This window comes from Phyllopteryx taeniolatus, chromosome 4 (genome assembly GCF_024500385.1).
Source record: "Phyllopteryx taeniolatus isolate TA_2022b chromosome 4, UOR_Ptae_1.2, whole genome shotgun sequence".
NCBI classification, from domain to species: Eukaryota; Metazoa; Chordata; class Actinopteri; order Syngnathiformes; family Syngnathidae; genus Phyllopteryx; species Phyllopteryx taeniolatus.
Window position 1 is genome coordinate 1,941,818 of NC_084505.1, and position 20,759 is coordinate 1,962,576.

Consider the following 20,759-nt stretch of genomic DNA (forward strand, 5'->3'; position numbering starts at 1 on the left):
GCTCATGTGGGCAATGACAGTGAGACCTGGAAGGGGCGTGATTGGGAGGAACGCCGATCAGAACCCTAGTGGTGTTCTGTTATTAGATTTTTGTGCTCACCACGGATTGTCCATAACGAACACCATGTTCAAGCATAAGAGTGTCCACGCGTGTACTTGGCACCAGGACACCCTACGTCGCATTTCGATTATAGACTTCTTGGTCATGTCACCGGACTTGCAGCCGCATGTTTTGGACACCCGGGTGAAGAGAGGGGCGGAGCTGTCAACTGATCACCACCTGGTGGTGAGTTGGCTCCGATGGTGGGGGCAGATGCCGGTCCAACCAACGTCCAACGTGCACTCAACTATTTTAGTCAACCATGGTGATGCCTATTTTGAGTGGAACTGGTCCTATTAAACTGCTGTATGGTCTTACACACCACGCTACAGCTCAGTTTCAGAGCATTGGCAATAATCTTATAGCCTTGGTCATTTTTATGCATCGGAACAATTTTATTTATTTATTTTTTTATTAACATCCTCACAGTTCTTTGCCACGAGGTGCCAAATAGAACAACCAGTGACCAGAGAGTGAGTGATAACACCAAATTAACGTTATGTATACTATTGCAATTTTCTGAATAGTTGCAGAATTTCTATTAGATAGATGCAATTAAAAATGGACCAATTTATAAATTTGGCAATTGGCAATAATCTTATAGCCTTGGTTATTTTTCTGCATCGGAAAAACAATTTTATTTTTTATTTTTTTTATTAACATCCTCACAGTTCTTTGCCACGAGGTGCCAAATAGAACAACCAGTGACCAGAGAGTGAGTGATAACACCAAATTAACGTTATGTATACTATTGCAATTTTCTGAATAGTTGCAGAATTTCTATTAGATAGATGCAATTAAAAATGGACCAATTTATAAATTTGGCAATTGGCAATAATCTTATAGCCTTGGTCATTTTTATGCATCGGAACAATATTATTATTTTTTTTATTAACATCCTCACAGTTCGTTGCCACGAGGTGCCAAATAGAACAACCAGTGACCGGAGAGTGAGTGATAACACCAAATTAACGTAATGTATACTATTGCAATTTTCTGAATAGTTGCAGAATTTCTATTAGATAGATGCAATTAAAAATGGACCAATTTATAAATTTTCATATCGATTTCATTAAGTAACAAATTCTGTTAAGAGAAGACCTTTGATAAAAATAAAAAATAAATCAGTACTCAGAATGTTTTGACAGTAAGCTTTTTAAAAATGTAATGTAAAAATCTGTATTCAATCGGCTTCAATTTCCAGTTTTCATTTTCTTAAACGGTGCTGTTCTCAATATTGGCTTCTGCCACCTGCAGGAGAATAATTCAGCGCTGAGCTTTACACTGCTCTCAGCAGATTCAATGATTACAGTGGGAGGAAAAAGTCTGTAAACCCTTTGGAATTTCTTACATTTCTGCATAAATTGGTAATGAAATGTGGTCTGATCATCTAAATCACAAGGATAAACAGTCTGCATAAACTAATACAAAAACAATTGTTTTTGTATTTTTTTTATTGAATATAATGTGTAAACATTCACAGGACAGGAAGGAAAAAGTGAACACACGTGGATAAAATTGTTGGTACCCCTTTGTTAATGAAAGAAAAAAATCATAGTGGTCACATAACTTGAATCTGACAAAATAATAAACAATGTAACGGAAGCAATAAAAAAATACTGTTGTGGTTCAACAGTATTATTAAAAAAAAAACTTCAAACAGGCCTGGACAAAAATTATAGTACCCTTAACTTCAAAGTATTAGCCCCCTTCTCAAATTCTTAGATTTTTGCATCGTTTCCCCACTTTAATGTTTACGATCATCAAACAAATCTAAATAGACAAATATAACCAAAGTGAACTTAAAATGCTGTTTTTAAATGGTGATTTCATTTATTAAGGAAAAATAAATATTCCAAGTTTCCTGGCCCTGTGTGGAAAAGAACCTACCCTGTTAAATCATGAATTAATTGTGGGTAATCACAATTTTCACTGATCACACCAAAGCCTGATTACCTCCAGACCTGTTAAATCAAGAAATTACTTTTAAAAAAAATCTCTCCCGACAAAATCAAATCAGACAAAAGATCTAAAAAAGCTGCAGCAAAATGACATGATACAAAGAAATTCCAGAACAGTCGAGAAGTAATTTCCATCCAGCACTCTGGAAAGCCTAATAAAAGCCATTCCGAAAGCTTTAGGATTCCAGCGAACCATACGGAGAGCCATTATCCTCACATGGAGAAAGATTGAACAGTGGTGAACATTGCCAGGAATGGCCGACCTACAAAGATTACCCCAAGGCAACAGCAATGACTCATCTTGGAGGCCACAAAGGAACTCAGTACAACTTCTAAAGTGCAGGGATCCTTTTCCTCAGTTAAGGTCAGTGTTCATGACAACAATAAGGAAGAGATTGGGCAAAAATGGCACACATGGCAGAGTTCCGAGTTGAAAATCACTGCTGACCTTAAAGAATTTAAAGGCTCATCTTTTGCAAAATAAACGTCTGAATAACTCCCAAGACTTTTGGAAGAATATCTGGACTGACGAGATGAAAATTTAGCTTTTTGGAATGTGTGCGTCTCGGTCCATCTGATGTAAATGTAGCAGAGCATTTCAGAAAAAGAATATCAGATCAACAGTCAAACATGGTGCTGGTAGTGTGATGGTCTTGGGCTGCTTTTCTCCTTCAGGAACTGGAGAACTTGCTGAGATTGATGGAACCATAAATTCTGCTCATCAGAAAATCCTGAAGAAGAATGATCAGCCATTAGTTTGTGGCCTCGAGCTGAAACAGACTTGGGATCTGAAGTAGGATAACAATCCAAAACACCTCAGCAATTCAACTTCTGAATGGCTTAAATCAACAAAATAAAGGTTTTGGAATCTTCTTTTCCTTTCGGCTTGTCCCGTTAGGGGTCGCCACAGCGCGTCATCCTTTTCCATGAGAGCCTATCTCCTGCATCCTCCTCTCGAACACCAACTGCCATCATGTCTTCCCTCACGACATCCATCAACCTTCTCTTTGGTCTTCCTCTAGCTCTCTTGCCTGGCAGCTCCATCCTCATCATCCTTCTACCAATATACTCACTCTCTCTCCTCTGGACGTGTCCAAACCATTGAAGTCTGCTCTCTCTAACTTTGTCTCCAAAACATCGAACCTTGGCTGTCCCTCTGATTAGCTCATTTCTAATTTTATCCAACCTGGTCACTCCGAGAGCGAACCTCAACATCTTCATTTCCGCCACCTCCAGCTCTGCTTCCTGTTTTCTCTTCAGTGCCACTGTCTCTAATCCATACATCATGGCTGGCCTCACCACTGTTTTATAAACTTTGCCCTTCATCCTAGCAGAGACTCTTCTGTCACATAACACACCTGACACCTTCCTCCACCCGTTCCAACCTGCTTGGACCCGTTTCTTCACTTCCTGACCACACTCACCATTGCTCTGGACGGTTGACCCCAAGTATTTAAAGTCCTCTACCCTTGCCATCTCTTCTCCCTGTAGCCTCATTTTTCCCCCACCACCCCTCTCATTCATGCACATATATTCTGTTTTACTTCGGCTAATCTTCATTCCTCTGCTTTCCAGTGCATGCCTCCATCTTTCTAACTGTTCCTCCAGCTGCTCCCTGCTTTCACTGCAGATCACAATGTCATCTGCAAACATCATGGTCCACGGGGATTCCAGTCTAACCTCATCTGTCAGCCTATCCATCACCACTGCAAAAAGGAAGGGGCTCAGGGCTGATCCCTGATGCAGTCCCACGTCCACCTTAAATTCTTCTGTCACACCGACAGCACACCTCACCGCTGTTCTGCTGCCCTCGTACATGTCCTGTATTATTCTAACATACTTCTCTGCCACTCCAGACTTCCGCATGCAGTACCACAGTTCCTCTCTGGGTACTCTGTCATAGGCTTTCTCTAGATCTACAAAGACACAATGTAGCTCCTTCTGACCTTCTCTGTACTTTTCCATCAACATCCTCAAGGCAAATAATGCATCTGTGGTACTCTTTCTAGGCATGAAACCATACTGTTGCTCGCAAATACTCACTTCTGTCCTGAGTCTAGCCTCCACTACTCTTTCCCATAACTTCATTGTGTGGCTCATCAACTTTATTCCTCTATAGTTGCCACAGCTCTGCACATCACCTTTGTTCTTAAAAATGGGCACCAGTACACTTTTCCTCCATTCCTCAGGCATCTTCTCTCGCACTAGAATTCTATTGAACAAGCTGGTCAAAAACTCCACAGCCACCTCTCCTAGATGCTTCCATACCTCCACAGGAATGTCATCAGGACCAACTGCCTTTCCATTTTTCATTCTCTTTAATGCCTTTCTAACTTCCCCCTTACTAATCATTGCCACTTCCTGGTCCACCACACTTGCCTCTTCTACTCTCCCTTCTCTATCATTTTCCTCATTCATCAACTCCTCGAAGTATTCTTTCCATCTACCTAGCACACTGCTGGCACCAGTCAACATATTTCCATCTCTATCCTTAATCACCCTAACCTGCTGCACATCCTTCCCATCTCTAAATAAAGGTTTTGGAATGATCTCGTCAAATTCCACACTTGAATGTGATTGAAATGCAGTGGCATGACCTTAAAAAGGCTGTTCATGCTTGAAAGCCCTTCATTTTTTGCTGAATTCAAACAATTCTGCAAGGAAGAATGGGACAAAATATCTCCACAGAGATGTGAAAGACTAATTGCCAGTTCTAGAAAATGCTTGATTTCAGTTGTTGCTGCTGAGGATGGCCCAACCAGTTATTAGGTTTAGGGGGCCATTACTTTTTCACACAAGGCCAGGTAACTTTTAATCGTGTTTTTAGCGTTGTGTTTTGTGTCACTATACTGTTGCAAGACTTAGGACCTGCAACTGAGAGCAAGCTTTCTGACACATATTTCTCTCTACAATATGTTGCTAGTCTTGTGTTTATTGTACCCTCTATAGAGATTCAAGACACCCTGTGCCAGAGATAGCAAAAAGCACCAGAACATAACAGAGCCTCCTCAATGTTTCACAGTAGGGACAGTTTTTTTTTTCTTGGTATGCTTCCTTGTTGCAGCTGTGAACATAGAGCTGATGTGCCTTGCCAAAAGGTTCCAGTTTTGTCTCGTCTGTCTATAGGACATTCTTCCAGAAGCTTTGTGGCTCTTTAGTCGTCTCCAATGAAGTCCACTTTGGCTCAAACAACAACGGATGGTGCGATCTGAAACTGATGTACCTTGAGCTTTGCGTTGACCTTTAATTTCTTTGGCAGTTGCTCTGTCCTCTTTTGTCACCATTCGTATAATCAGTTTCTTCAATTTGTCAATAATTTTCCTCCTGCCACCAGGTCCAGGGAGGTTACCACCCGTCCAGTTCCATGGATCTTAAATTTCTGAATAATATGAACAATATATGCAACTGACAGAGGAACATCAAGCTGCTTGGAGATGGTCCTATAGCCTTTACCTTTAACGTGCTTGTCTATAATTTTCTCTCTAATGTCCTGAGACAACTTGCTCCTTTGCTTCCTATGGTCCATGTTCAGTGTAGTACATACCATGTCACCAAATAGCAGTGATTATTTGTCACCCTTTAAGTAGGCTGACTGACTGATTACAAGTTTGAAGACACGTGATGCTAATTAGAGGACACAGCTTATTTGATGTCCCTATGATCTTTTCTAGGGGTACCATAATTTTTGTCGAGGCCCATTTCATGAGTTTGTTTTTCATAATTCTGTTTAACCATAATTCAAAAGCAATGTCTGATTTTTATTGGTTGTCATAAAATTTGTATGTATTATTACGTTTGTCAGATTCAAGTTAATTCTATGACCATGTGGAGTATTATTTCCTTGTCTTCCATGCTTATTTTTTATCTTATAATGTAAGATACCTACGAGCTGATGCCTAAAGGCTCACATGTATGCATTTCGCGTATGTAATAAGTTCAAAGCAGTTAGAAGTTCACAGAGAGGGCATGGCAGATGTAAAGCCCGGTTAGGAGTTCACACGAGGTGTATGGGTTTGTGGCCTACCTACTCAGGACAAATGATTTATGGCTTGACTCCAATTAGCCTTGAATAGTCTCCAAGACAAGCAGGTGGCAAGCAGCCGAAGGACAAGAGACGGTTAAGGTATGACTGATTTACGACCAGCAATAAGGCCTAAATAGGGGAGGCAGGTAAAGATCAAAGGTTTGATTAATGGATATGAACTGCCTAGCTTCTCTGGGGACACAAGCAGAACTCAGGACCGCCTAAAGGGTTAGGTAAGCCTGGCTCTTACTAATCAGGAGAAAGGGGCAGACCTGGGGAGGGGCATCACCTCATCAAAACGTATATAAGCTCATGAAATTGTTCTGTTGATTCAGTGCATTGTCTTCAGGTGATATGCTCATTGTTTATATAAAGCTTTAAATAAATCTAATTGAGCCCAGCTTTGCCCCCGTCTTCTGATTTGCATCTGGCATGTTCGAGTCTTAGTTTTATTTGACCTCATGAAAATTTTGGCTATTTTTCATCAAGAAACCTCAGCCTCCAACCGATTCCTGAGAAGTTTGCCAGCCTTCCATCCAAGGGAGCTGACCAGAGGCAGGGCTACGGTCCCACCTGCTGGTCAACCAGGAGGTATCCTCCAGTCTGAAGGGACAAGTAGCGACACTTCATTGTGGTGAGCCATCCAGGAGGGGTATGAGGTCAAAGCAGCGAGCTGATTGACACCCCAGGACTCAGACCGCCAAATTCAAAAGGTAACCAGAAAGAAGTTAACAAATACCTCTTTTACTGAAGCAGGTTGTAATGTAGGCACAGATCATGCCACGGCGCATCAATGGTTGATGCTGTCGCACATCAGCCACCACGAACAGCAGATGAGAGTTGACAAAATTCACATAATTTTGGCTGCTGAGCTTTGGCTGTTATTCTATTAGATGAAAGTTTACCAATTTGTGTTTCCAGGATTATTGTGATGTATATAATTTTTGCCATTCATTATGCTCTTGACCTGGTCAGTTAAAATGAAACGTGATTGCAAGCCTAGTAGCACAGGAAAAGCACACAGGTCTCTAAATTCTTCATCATCATCATCAGCAAAGTTCTGCAAAACAAAAACATTCTTTAAAAACACAGTGATTTTGGCTAAAGATTCAAGCTTAATGTGGACCGAGTAAATGTAGTACACTTTTCAGAGACTTTTACTGAAATGCATAACCCTTGGAGTACAAAAAAAAATAATAATCATAGGATCCAAGTAAAATTCAAAGGTTGGGGCGTTTGCAGCATCCTACTGCTCCCCATTCACACGTGAGACCTCGTAACACTAACGATTCACATGACACCAAGGAGGGAAAATGGCTATTTGAACTTCAGGGTATACTCAGTTTTGTTGCCAGTGGTTTGGACATTAATGGAGACAGTAAACTTACATTGTTATACAAGCTGTATACATTGACGACTTTACATTGTAGAAAAGTGTCATTTCATCAGTGTTTTCTCAAGACAAAAGATCATATAGAATGGTTGTTTTTTTGTTTTTTTTAAATTGAGCTGTGCTCACTTTTATGAGATACTGTATTTCACACATTTGTTTCATGATGAGAATAGTTTTCATTATTTGTATGAAATGTTGAGTAAAGTCTTTAAATTCACTTTTCAAACTGCTTGAGTCAAACTGAGCATACACTCCAAATTAAGGCCGGTTCTAACATAATCACGAGTCGGCCAACTCCTTTTTTTAAATTGGCCGATTTCAAGTCTCTTTGGACATTTGTTCATGCCGGGCACAAGGGAAAGCAAGGAACGACTGGTAGCTGTTGATTGGTCAAATGACTGTCAAATCAATTTCTAGTTTGTCATAAATTGTGTCTTTTTGGCACACAGTTAAAGAACCACATTACTTTCCTGTTTATATCTTTACCAATACGAGTCAACTGTTGTCAGGAATGTCGTCTGCTTGCTTTCTTTGGGCAGTCTGTGTTAATTTCGAAGCATGGTAATGACGGGACTTAAGTGGAACAACAATCCAAGAAAATTTTGTGAGTAATAGGGTTGGGGATCGTTTGAATTTGAGCGATTCCGGTTCCAAACGATTGTCGATTCCGATTCTTTTAGGGGGCTGGGTCAAAAACGTTTGCATGGTTGAAATAAAGGGTGTCCAACTTATGAACATCCATTTTTTGAGCACCCCGCATCATAGACTAAAATGAACATTTGACTCGGGGTTCTTTATAACCAGTGTCAATATGAAACCGATGTGTGTGGAACTAACCCAATTTACTTAATATTCATTAATTAATGTTTCAGCTAAAATTTAAATATAGCATTGTTAAAAGTTATTTGGGACCGTTTCATCACGTAAAATGGTTTATATGTTTATAAGTTTAACTTGACTTGCTGTATTAAGCTTGTAGCCTTTTATTTTGAGGGGTACGCATTTTGCCTCAGCATTTTGACACAAAAAGTAACTTCACACGGAACCAGTGATATATATATATATATTTTTTTTAATGGATGGAACCAAATGCTATAAAACGCTTCTTTTCCCGATTTTCACTGATGAGGCACAAGGTTAGTGTTTGTGAAACTGAGACGTTTGTGAATTTTGTCCCAATTCATTGTGATGTAAAGTTGCTACGGCGAAGTATTAGCTCAATGTTAAGCTTCTTTTTTTTCTGTCATTGGCGCTTACATTGGTTTGAAGACTAAAATAAGTGCTAAAAAACAGTGCAAAAGTGCAACTAACCGTTTACCTTGTCAGGTGCCTCAAAGTTGGCATAGACATATTTTATTGTTTCACTCACCCAACTGACTGAGAGCCAACTTCACTGAAGCTCCGCGCTGAGGCTCAGAGTGCGTCAGACGCTACACATTGTGAAAGCCTCCTTTGCACAATATAATCTTATTCCAAGTGTTATACTGAGGCGAGTTGTTATTAATTTTAACAAAGTTAAGACACTTTTTTTCCCTGCCACTGTTAGGCACAAGCACGTCTTCGTGTGCGTTCTTCTTCATTGGTTTTCGCCACTTCTTCTGGGTGCGCGGACTGTAGGCATCAAAACTGGGAACCAAATTTTTTAAATTTTAACGATTCCGGGAGTACCGGAAAGTTAGTCCCGGTTCCAATCGGTTCTCGATTCTCGATGCCCAACCCTAGTGAGGGACTGTCTTTGTCGGTCAATTTATTGTGTGTAAGCTTTAAACATTAGCTTTGACTTTGTCACAGGCAATTAACTCAAAGTGTTAACCAATATTGAGAGAGGAAAATATAGGGCAGATTAGTGTGTTGCAAAATTTGGGGCTAAACAGAATAGTTTATCATTGTATTTTGGTGAATCTGAACTTTTCTGAATCAATTATATTTTGCAGTGGTGGCAACTTAGCATGCTTTTCTTAACATACACAATCTAAAAAAGTAAATATCCCAGAGCTCAGAGCCCAGATAACCTGTATTTTGCTATGATCTGCGAATCAGCGGGACCTGCCAACAGCGATAGGACAATTAATGAGGAACAGAGATTTCAACTCCAGATAGGACGTGTCTTTAAGAAAGATGACTGTTAAAAAGAATTCCTCATTATATAAAATTTCTAAGACAAAATAAGTGCTCAGCCGCAGTGTACCATTAGGATTTCATTATTAACTGTGTATTAAATGTGGTTAAACAATAATCCAGACATGAATGACAAGCTAATTCACACAGGTTAGTTGAAAATAACTTACATTGCTTTTTGTGGTGTACTCAGCAGACAAATAGAGAAAGAGCTGTTTAACATTCCAGTCAAATATTGGCTGCAAATGTACAAAAGTTAAGAAAAAAGAAACTGTTAAGAACTGCAGGGTTGAGATCACTTCTGTCACTATAACTACACATATACAAGAGGACTGTACTTTATCTTACAGTCCATGATATTACTAAAAATATATTTGACATTACATTACATTGCAGTATTGACAATATAGTGACTGAGACAGTACAAAGTTCTTGTAAAATTTGTAACAAAAACAAACAAATGAACAAAAAAATCCTGCAGCGCGTACAAGGTCCTCCCTGCTCAAGCCAGCACGTGTCCAGGCCCATCTGAAGTTTGCCAATGACCATCTGAATGATCCAGAAGAGGCACGGGAGAAGGTCATGTGGTTAGATGACCAAAGTACAACTCTTTTGGCAAACACTCCACTCAGTGTTTGGAGGATAAAGAAGGATGAGTACAATCCAAAGAACACCCTCTCAACTGTGATTCATGGCGGTGGGAAGAAAAAAAATAAATAAATCATGCTTTGGGGATCTACGAAGGGGACAGGATGACTACATGTTATTGGGAAGAGGCTGGATGAGGCCAAGTACTGCAAGATTTTAGGCAACCTCCTTCCTTCAGTAAAAGCATTGAAAATGGGTTGTGGCTGTGTCTTCCAACATGACAATGATCCCGAAGGAGGCAGTGGGTCATTGAGTCCGAGTGGGCCATGTTCCATGCCTCCATTGATGAGGCAGCCACCGAAGATGTGGCCATAAGTTGGTCAGTGCCTGTTAGGGGGACAATCCCCAAACCTGGTGGACACCGGCAAAAAGGGACGTGGTCAAGCAGAAGGGGTCCGAGCATTTTTTTACTACGGGCCAAGACTGCTTTGAGGTCCTAAATCATTTAATGGTGGTATCGAAAACATTACATTCTATACTTGATACATTTTAGAATTTCAATACACATACAAATGCACATTTACACGTGTGTAAATGTGGAGAAAACCAACGAGATTGTTGTGGACTTCAGGAGCGCACTCCAAGCATGCTCCCCTGAACATCAACAGTACTGTGGTGGCGAGAGTGCACAGCACCAAGTTCCTGGGAGTGCACATCACCGACAACCTCACCTGGACCAGCAACAACTCATCACTGGCCAAGAAAGCTCACGAGCGTCTCTAATTCCCGCGCAAGCGGAGAAGAACCAGAGCCCCGACCCCTCATCATGTGCTCGTTCTACGGAGGGACAATAGAGACCATCTTGACCAACTGCATCACTGTGTGGTACAGAGCCTGCTCCGCATCCTGCCGCAAGACTCCATTACATAGTGAGGGTAGCTGTTATTCATTATGCTGTCAGGAATCTGAACTCTCTGCCCGCTCTGCCCCCTCTACCTCTCCTGTCCTCCGCCCACCTGATATCTGAACTCTGACGCCCCACAAACATGCACATGCACACACACCAGACTCAGGGTCGTACCAGCCATTTTAGCAGCATTGGGGTTTTGTCATCGAATTTGTCTTATTTGCCTTAGTTCTTTGACCTTGACTATGTTGCACACGTCACCTGACCTTTGATATTAGCACTTTCAATTAACACTTTTTTTACTGAACATACCAGTGTTATTATGCTTTGTATAGTGATATATGTAGTCTTTTGTAGCACCGCTGGCTCTTGAGTACCGTAAATTCAATCCTCTGTATGTGTTACGCATATTGAAGAATGGAAATGAATTGAAAGTACCTTGTACCCTTGTTGTAATAATAAGCCCAGTAATAATGTAACGAGGTGTATGGCGTCTAAAGTCACTGACAAAAACACAAAAAGCATGGACTCCCTTTATTGAATTCAGCTTAGAGCTAACCGGTTTGCAACGTAACACACAACTGAATGTTTTCCAGAGGCGACCGTCCACACACACACACGTATACATATACATAATGAATATATCCATGCATCCTTTTTGTTCCGCTTATCCAAGGTCGGGTCACGGGGCAGCAGCCTCAGCAGGGAAGCCCAGACTTCCCTCTCCCCAGCCACTTCCTCCAGCTATTCCGAGGGAATCCCGAGGCCTTCCCAGGCGAGCCGAGAGTCATAGTCTCTCCAGCGTGTCCTGGGTCGTCCCAGGGGTCTCCTCCCGGTGGGACGTGCCCGGAACACCTCACCAGGGAAGCGTCCAGGAGGCATCCTAATCAGATGCCCGAGCCACCGCATCGGACTCCTCTCAATGCGGAGGAGCTGCGGCTCTATTCTTGAGCTCCTCCCGGATGACCGAGCTTCTCACCCTCTCTCTAAGAGAGAGCCCGGACACCCTGCGGAGGAAACTCATTTCGGCCGCTTGTATCCGAGATCTTGTTCTTTCGGTCACGACCCATATCTCGTGACCATAGATGAGGGTAGGAACGTAGATCGACCGGTAAACCGAGAGCTTCGCCTTTTGGCTTAGCTTCTTCACCACAACGGACCGATACAAAGTCCGTATCACTGCAGACGCTGCACCCATCTGCCTGTCGATCTCCCGTTCCATTCTTCCCTCACTCGTGAACAAGACCCCAAGATACTGGAACTCCTCCACTTGGGGCAGGATCTCATCCCCGACCTGGAGAGGACCGATACAAAGTCCACATCACTGCAGAAGCTCCACCGATCCGCCTGTCGATCTCCCGTTACATTCTTCCCTCACTCGTGAACAAAACCCCAAGATACTTGAACTCCTCCACTTGGTGCAGGAGAGGGCACACCACCCTGTTCCGACTGAGGACCATGGTCTCAGATTTGGAGGTGCTGATTCTCATCCCAGCCGCTTCACACTCGACTGCGAACCGCTCCAGTGAAAGTTGGAGATCACGGCTTGATGAAGCCAACAGAACCACATCATCTGCAAAAAGCAGAGATGCAATACTGAGGCCACCAAACTGGACCCCTTCTACGCCTCGGCTGCGCCTAGAAATTCTGTCCATAAAAGTTATGAACAGAATCGGTGACAAAGGGCAGCCTTGGCGGAGTCCAACCCTCACCGGAAACGAGTCTGACTTACTGCAGGCAATGCGGACCAAACTCTGACATTGGTCGTACAGGGACCGAACAGCCCGTAAAAACTTCAGAGTTACCTGGCCCTGTGTGAAAACGTAATTACACCCCTTTATAAATCATGAATTATCCATCCATCCATCCATCCATTTTCTACCGTTTATCCGAGGTCGGGTTGCGGGGGCAGTAGCTTTAGCAGGGACGCCCAGACTTCCCTCTCCCCAGCCACTTCATCCAGTTCTTCCGGGGGGATCCCGAGGCATCTGGCTCCTCTCGATGTGGAGGAGCAGCAGCTCTACTCCGAGATCCTCCCGGATGACCAAGCTTCTCCCCCTATCTCTAAGGGAGAGACCAGACACCCTGCGGAGGAAACTCATTTCGGCCACTTGTATCCGGGATCTTGTTCTTTCCGGTCACGACCCACAGCTCGTGACCATAGGTGAGGGTCGGAATGTAGATCGACCTGTAAATTGAGAGCTTCGCCTTTCAGCTTAGCTCCTTCTTTACCACAACGTACCGGTCTTTACCACAACGGACCGATACAAAGTCCGCATCACTGCAGACGCTGCACCCATCTGCCTGTCAATCTCCCGTTCCATTCTTCCCTCACTCGTGAACAAGACCCCAAGATACTGGAACTCCTCCACTTGGGGAAGGATCTCATCCCCGACCTGGAGAGGGCAAGCCACACTTTGCCGACTGAGGACCATGGTCTCAGATTTGGAGGTGTAACTTTGAATAGTGTTTTTTCCTTTATAAATTAAATCATTTGAAAACAGCATCTTAAGTTCACTTGGGTTATATTTGTCTGATATTTACATTTGTTTGATGATCTTAAAGTTGGTAAACTATGCAAAAATTTTTGAATTACAGAATGGGGCAAACACTTTTTCACAGTACTGTAGATGAAGATCAGACTACATTTTATGAACAGTTTATGCAGAAATAAGAAATTGCAAAGTGTTGTTAAACTTTTTCTTCCCACTGTAAATGCTCTTCAGCTGGATGGCAAAAGGCACAATAAACCTGTGTATCCACCTGTTACAATTCATAGTACAGAATAAGTCAGGGCTTCCTGCAAATGTATCAGCTATGTCTTCAATTAAACAAGCCCAGACTTCACACTAAGTACATTTGTGACTAAATTGAGAATTTTTTTCAGTATTCATACTGTTAATGATATTTTTGTTTGGTGGGTTACCGTGTGCTTTATCTCATGTAAAATAGGTACCTTGCCTCAACAAAGGTTGGAAAGCACTGATCTAATTAGGGCTGCACGATTATGGTCAAAATGATAATCACGATTATTAAAGTGCCCCAAAACATATATCATTTGCTTCATTTCTAAATACATTAAAAATGTTTAAAGTGCTGAAAACGTGCAAGACTGAGAACAATATAGTACTCAATTGTTGAGATATGGCTTAAAACTCTTTTTCACCAAAATTGTCCTGATTTTGTGGGCAGGGCTAAAAACTATCCTTGTGACCTCAAAAGATTTGGGCGTATACTTTCTGGCATGAGGCCCACCCCACTATATAAACACCAAGCGCCCTTATTCCATGCAGTGCCCATTCGGCTGAATTGCCACTCTCTCATTCATAAGGGACACAGTCATACCAGTGTAACTTGCAGTTAACCATCAATCTATGCCCACAACTCGAAAAAATATCTTCCCCGAAGTGTAATGTTTAGTGTGCTATTTGGGCTACAGTGTCTCTGCCATCTGGCCCCACGCAAGCTGCGTTGCGTTGCAAGGCAGTGGCGAACCGCACAGGATCCACCACCCTGAAGCCCCACGGCAGCCGGACACCAGGTAGGGTACACGGCGCAATAGCGAACGGTTTTCAGCCACTCATATCGTGGACGAGAAAGAGAGGGTGGGGGGGGGGGGGGGGGGGGGGGGGGGGGTCATCTGGCTGTGACCGCCAATGGCTGCAACTTGGCCAAGAGTGTACACAGTGTGTAGAGATGTGGGAGGAAATTGGAGTACCCGGAGAAAACCCACGGGGAGAACATGCAAACTCCTCACAGGTAAGGCCAGATTTGGACCTGTGACCTCAGAACTGTGAGGCAGATGTGCTTACCAGTTGTCCACCATGCCGTCTCCATATTACTATTTAGTCAGCTAATGTGGCTAGCTAACATTAGGTAATGTTTACATTTACACAGACACTGTTGCATTATAACGTGACTTACCCTTGACAACTCCATATTATTTTGAAAACTCAAATCTTGGCGCATGAGCAGAGAGGTGACGTGCGCATGAGTAGAGAGGTGTGGAGGTGATTCCACACTGCGTGCGTACCAGTTTCAACTAGGCAGCCACAACAATGCCTGCACCACTGATACGTTCCTCCCCATCCTCCTCCTCGTAATGTGTCACAGCTGACAAGTTCCTCCGTTGATTAACAGCCCACTGAAGACGTGTGTTATGCGCATCGCTCCTGTCCCCACGGATGAGTCGTGACTGTCCGGAACCGTTAATTTAGACAGCGACGGCCGCCCACTGAGAAAATATTTGCGTGATCGCTCACGTAATGAAGCAAGCTGCTAAATGCTAATGTAAACAAGCCACTGAAGCACTTGCTATATCGTCCGTGATCTGCAAACTGCTATCTTGTTATCTTCCTGCCCGTACATGGAACAAACACAAAAACACCAGCGCTTCAACTGCCACCAAGATCGTTAAACAGCCCGTGGCGTTGTTTTATTCATTTTACAGGAGTGGTACTCTTTAGTGTAATACATAGATTTTACCTGCACGCACTCGATGACGTGCTTCATCTTGAGGTGATTTTACATGGATATCCCTGTCTTCATTGAAAAATCTTTCGTGCATGTTTTGCGGACTACTGTTACTTCCAAATAACAGACGTTACATGCCCCTTTTGGGGACTATTTCATCCTCGCTAGTCAGTAGCATGTCCTCCATGTTGTCTCCACGCAACAAGAGCTGCCATGGGGCAACGAAATCTCACGGACTAGCAAAAAGATAAAATCGATTATCCCGATTTTCCATCCACCATTAATAAAATAGTGACCAAATCTAGCTTCTCGACATATCAGCCGCTCAAGAAGGAGATAAAGAGGTCCAGCGAGATAAAGAGGTTTTTTTTCCCTCCTATTTTCACCTCTTTGCCCCACCTGTACCGTGAACCTTCCTGCAATACGGTGAGCTTTTCCACGAATTTGCAATAATTATCGTACCGTGCGATTAACACTGTGATAAAAGCAAACCGTTAGCTATTGTTACATCCCTAGTTGTGTGGCATAATCCACGACCAACGATTGGGCCCTACGATAGCAATATGGCACAAAAATAAAGTCTTGCCATTTTGACTTTTTGGGATATCTTCCGTGTAGTGTAATCTATCAACGACAACTCTCCGACAGCACACCTTAACGTTGACCCATAAGATTGTGCCTTGTAACGGCAGATTGCCTCCCTTGCTCGCTGTTGTCAAGATAGTTGGTCGTCGTCAACATTTATTCATACACAAACCAATATTTACCAAAGCTTTAGACCATGATTTGACAGAACGGCAGCAGGCTTACGTACAGATGTTAGCGCTAGCATTAGCTGACATGTTGCGTACTTGCGAGCTGCATTAAAAGTATGTGAATATATCTCGAGCTCTTCTTGAATGGACAGCCCAAAACATCCTCTCCCGAGCACCCAGTGATGACACGTTTTTTCCCCTCTTTGTTCTTTTTTTCGCCCACCCCCAACACAATTTGCCGCGATCCATTGTTGTTGTAACCAGTGACGTTTTCTGATCCCACAGACCGACAACGTTTGATTTGACAAGCTAAAGCCCAGTGACCATAAAAAGACAAGACACTGTCTTCTCGTAATAAATGTCCTGTAGTGTTGCCAGAGGCTGTGCGAGATGAAGCAAGATTATATGCCAGTAGTCTTTCATCCTGAAAGACAAAAATTGTCTTGTAGTCTGATCCACGCATAATTGTGTGTATTACCTACTAGATGATAATCGTATGTGAATGAGCTCAGCTTCAGCATAAAGTTCACTCGATAAACTCCAACTTTGTTATTAGCAGCATTGACATGCTTCCAGTTAGGTCCATAAATAATGGGACATGAACACAATTCTCATCTTTTTGGCTCTAAACCGCTACAATGGATATGAAATTAAACAAACAAGATGTGCTTTAAACTGCAGACTTTCATCTTGAATGTGAGGGTATTTACAACCAAATCAGGTAAACGATGTAGGAATTATAACAGTTTGTGTACTTGCCTCCAACGTTTTAATTGGATGTTACCATCACGGATCCTTGAGTTAAGCCAAATTTCCAGGGTAATCAAAACACAGCAGTCACAAACACAGCGATTTATACTTCCAAGTTGTCCGTTTGATGCACCAGAGATCTTGGGTTGGTCAGATAAAGACTCTGTAGTGGTGGCTCACGAATGCTCGCTAGAGTTATTATGAATCCAAACTCGAGTACTAAGCAGGAAGCGCACCACTGCAATATGATTGGCTGCTGCATCATTTGAAAGGGTATGACGTAGATGACGGCCTACCTAGAATTTGAGTGTGAATCATAAGAAGGCGCCACCGCAACCACGCCCACAGCCATCTTGGCTCGCATTTGCTCTCCTGTACACTGCTATAAACTGAACGGGACACACGCAGTTTGGTTCGGACAGTTTTCAAAAACCATTCCACCCATAATATATATTCATATATACTTATACATGTACATATACAGCGGCATATGTAAAGGATATCAGCTGAGAGATCAAATGTGATGAAACCCAGATCACTGCGCTCTCTGGGTCCAGTGAAGTCATCAACGTTTCTCCTGTAAAAAAAGAAATACAAACTTATTTGAGCACAAAGTTTCGATAAAACAAATCACAACATGAATATTTAGATGGATATGTTCTGAAATTATATCGATAAATGCTCTCACTGGACATCTCATCCAATTCTGTTTTACAGCGGCTGAAAAATATGTTTAACACGTCACCATCCGTCCAGCCATCCATTTTCTACCACTTATCATTTTTCTCAAATATATTTCCATAGATGCTATTGACATGAAAATTTCACCAGATGTTGGGAACAACCCAATTAATCCATTCATACAAATGAAGTAGAACAAATAAGATCAGAAGTTGTGTGAACTGACACAGGGTAAAATTATTGAACAACTGGTATTTATTTAATACTTTGTACAAAAGCCTTTGTTTGCAATGACAGGATCAAGACGCCTCCGGTATGGTGAAACTCGTCGCATGCATTGCTCTGGTGTGATTTTGGCCCATTCCTCCACACAAGTAGTCTTCAAATCTTGAAGGTTACATGGGCTTCTTTTATGGACCTTAAGTTTCAGTTCTTTCCACATATTTTCGATTGGATTCAAGTCAGGGATTGTGTTAAATATATTCTAGAAGTTATCATTTATTTGCTTAGCTTGCATTAGTATTATGGACGATTTTAGATGTCTCGCCTTCGAAAAGATGACTCAGCATCATCCGATGGAAGGGCGCCTGGACCAAGGACGTGATCGGATGTGGTCGGGGACGTGACAGGTGTTGGTCCAATGTTTTGTGTTGTGTCTTATTGTTTAGAACATTATGTCTGGGAAAAACCCTCCTATTTTCAAATAAATGCAGGAGCGACGGGAGAGATTGGTTAGAGCGTGTTGAGAGGCTGTGATCTGAACAATCTCCCATACGCCCTCCTCATGAGAAAAAGAAACCAGCGTCTTCATTCCTTTTGTGTCTATTTTTTATAATGTTGGGTAAGATAAATCCAACATTAAATTGGTCCTTCGAGCCGGATGTCAACACACCCGAGGATTCCAGTTGTGGAGCCGACTTCCAGTTAAGAGACCGTGGCCACGGCAAGTAAGACCCTTTACGGGACTGGTCTTCGTTCTCCTCAACTGGGATCTGAAGGTTGACGACAATCCACAGGATTGAAGACGACTGGTGAGTTAAATTTAAATTTTTTTTAGGAAAAAGGACGGCGGAGTCCAGAAATTCCGCGAGGACGGCGGAGTCCTGTACGTACTTAAATTCCGTGTTTAATAAACCCTGTGGATACTAGTCAATGGCGGGTAGAATAAAGAAACTAGGAAAGTTTCGTGGCGTCGTAGTTAAATTCCGTATAGGATGGCGGAGTCCTCTAATGAGCTGTTGACAGACGTAGTTAAATTCCGTATGGGACGGCGGAGTCCTCTGACGAGCCAGTGTGAATGAAAACTGTTTGAATGAGAGTGTAAATGGGAAATGGGAAACCACTAGGTTTTTCATTCCATACCAAAACAGTGGGAAAGTAAACGGTGGACTTTTGTGGATGCAAAGGCAAGAATTCTCCACTCGAAAGAGTTGAAGTGAGAATTACCACAGAAAGTAAATTTGAATCACCGTCCTACTGAAAAGAAACAGTGTTCTAGACTACCCTAGGTAGTATTACACTGAACCAAATTCTTTCAAATGGGGAAAGGAAGTAGTAAAATAAAAAACAGGAATACACTGCAGTGTAAAGGTTGGAGGTTCATTAAATTAAATTTAAAAGAAAAAAAGAAACAGGATCCTGATAAAATTTTATATTTAGAGACAGGGATAACCGAACACGGCTTTAATGGTTGGTTAAATACACAAAAAATAGCCGCGTTGCAGGAATCAAATTATATAAAAAATAAAAGACAAGCCACCGTTAAACGTGGGAAAGGCTGTTGTCTGCAGCCTTGGAGCTTATCACAAAAATAGAAGATAAAAAAGAATGTGATGAGCTGCAGTAATACAGAGAGCAGCATGCGTACCAAACCCACGCACATAGTTAAATTCATTAAGACCAGACGCTACTGTGTTTACAGTAGTGGACATTAATGCATTAATGCATTAATGCATTCTTTTCAGTACCAATAGAAAATAACAGTCAATTTTGGTTTGCATTCACATTTGAGAAAAAAAAAAAAAATAATATATATATATATACATTTACTAGATTACCGCAAGGTTACTGTGAAAGTCTAACTAATTATTCACAAGTTATGACAACACGCATGTCTTCTGGCATCTACAGATGAAGACACATGCAAAGATTCATTGACCTTACTGCATCATCTAACAGAAGAGGGACATAAAGTTAACAAAAATAAATTGCAATGATGTAAAAGACAAGTTAAATATCTAGGCCATAATTTAAGTATAGGAGGAAAGACTATATTAGAAGACAGGAGAGCTATAGTCTTAAAAAATCCTAAACCACAGACGAAGAAACATAATAATCATTTTTAGGTCTGACAAATTATTGTACAGCATGGATTCCAAACTATGCAGAAATTGTTGCACCATTGTCAAAATTAATATATGAAAACAACCTTAAAATGACATCACCTGTTTAATGGAGTACAGAGGCAGAAAAGGCCTTCTGTGACATTAAACAACATTTGGTCTCCAGTGCTGCGCTAGGCCTTCCAAATTTAATGATAAAAAATTCATTCAAATGGTAGATTGTAAAAGCTATTGCATGACCTCCGTACTTACACAACAATACGGTGATAAGACCAATAGCTTATTTTTCAACTAGAGAGCAGTTCACCCTAAAGGTCCCACATACAGTGTCTGCTCTCCTATTGCAAATCACCTGCAAGACATTTATCTTGCATTGCCATCTTGCTATCAGAACCACATTTGACTGTTGAGCGATGCACAACCTTAAATCCAGCCACACTAACACCCTTAATGATGAAGGCACGCAGCATGATTGACAGGAATTGGCTGAACAAGCTGCTGAATTAGTAGCATTAATCGAGGCATGCAAACTAATGATAAATAAAGATGGTACAATCTATACTGATAGCCATTATGAGAATTCCACAACAAGAACGCAATTATTGGGAAAAACAAAGTGCAAAACTACAGAATGAAATTTACATTAGCACAGGAAAAAAAAAAAAAA

The 20,759-nt window shown here is 41.9% G+C and overlaps 1 protein-coding gene across 2 annotated transcripts in view; it reads right to left on the minus strand.

The window, feature by feature from the left end:
* Positions 1-20,759, minus strand: part of spcs3 (signal peptidase complex subunit 3) — a 46,934-nt gene that overhangs the window by 13,109 nt on the left and 13,066 nt on the right. Inside the window, exons 2-4 of one of the 2 annotated variants that reach the window (XM_061772044.1) lie at positions 17,571-17,646; positions 17,079-17,096; positions 9,767-9,835 (exon numbers count right to left, since the gene is read on the minus strand). In XM_061772044.1, the coding sequence (XP_061628028.1) occupies positions 9,767-9,835; positions 17,079-17,096; positions 17,571-17,646 (163 nt within the window). The remainder of the gene's footprint in view (positions 1-9,766; positions 9,836-17,078; positions 17,097-17,570; positions 17,647-20,759) is intronic. The other variant, XM_061772045.1, reaches the window with a different exon arrangement.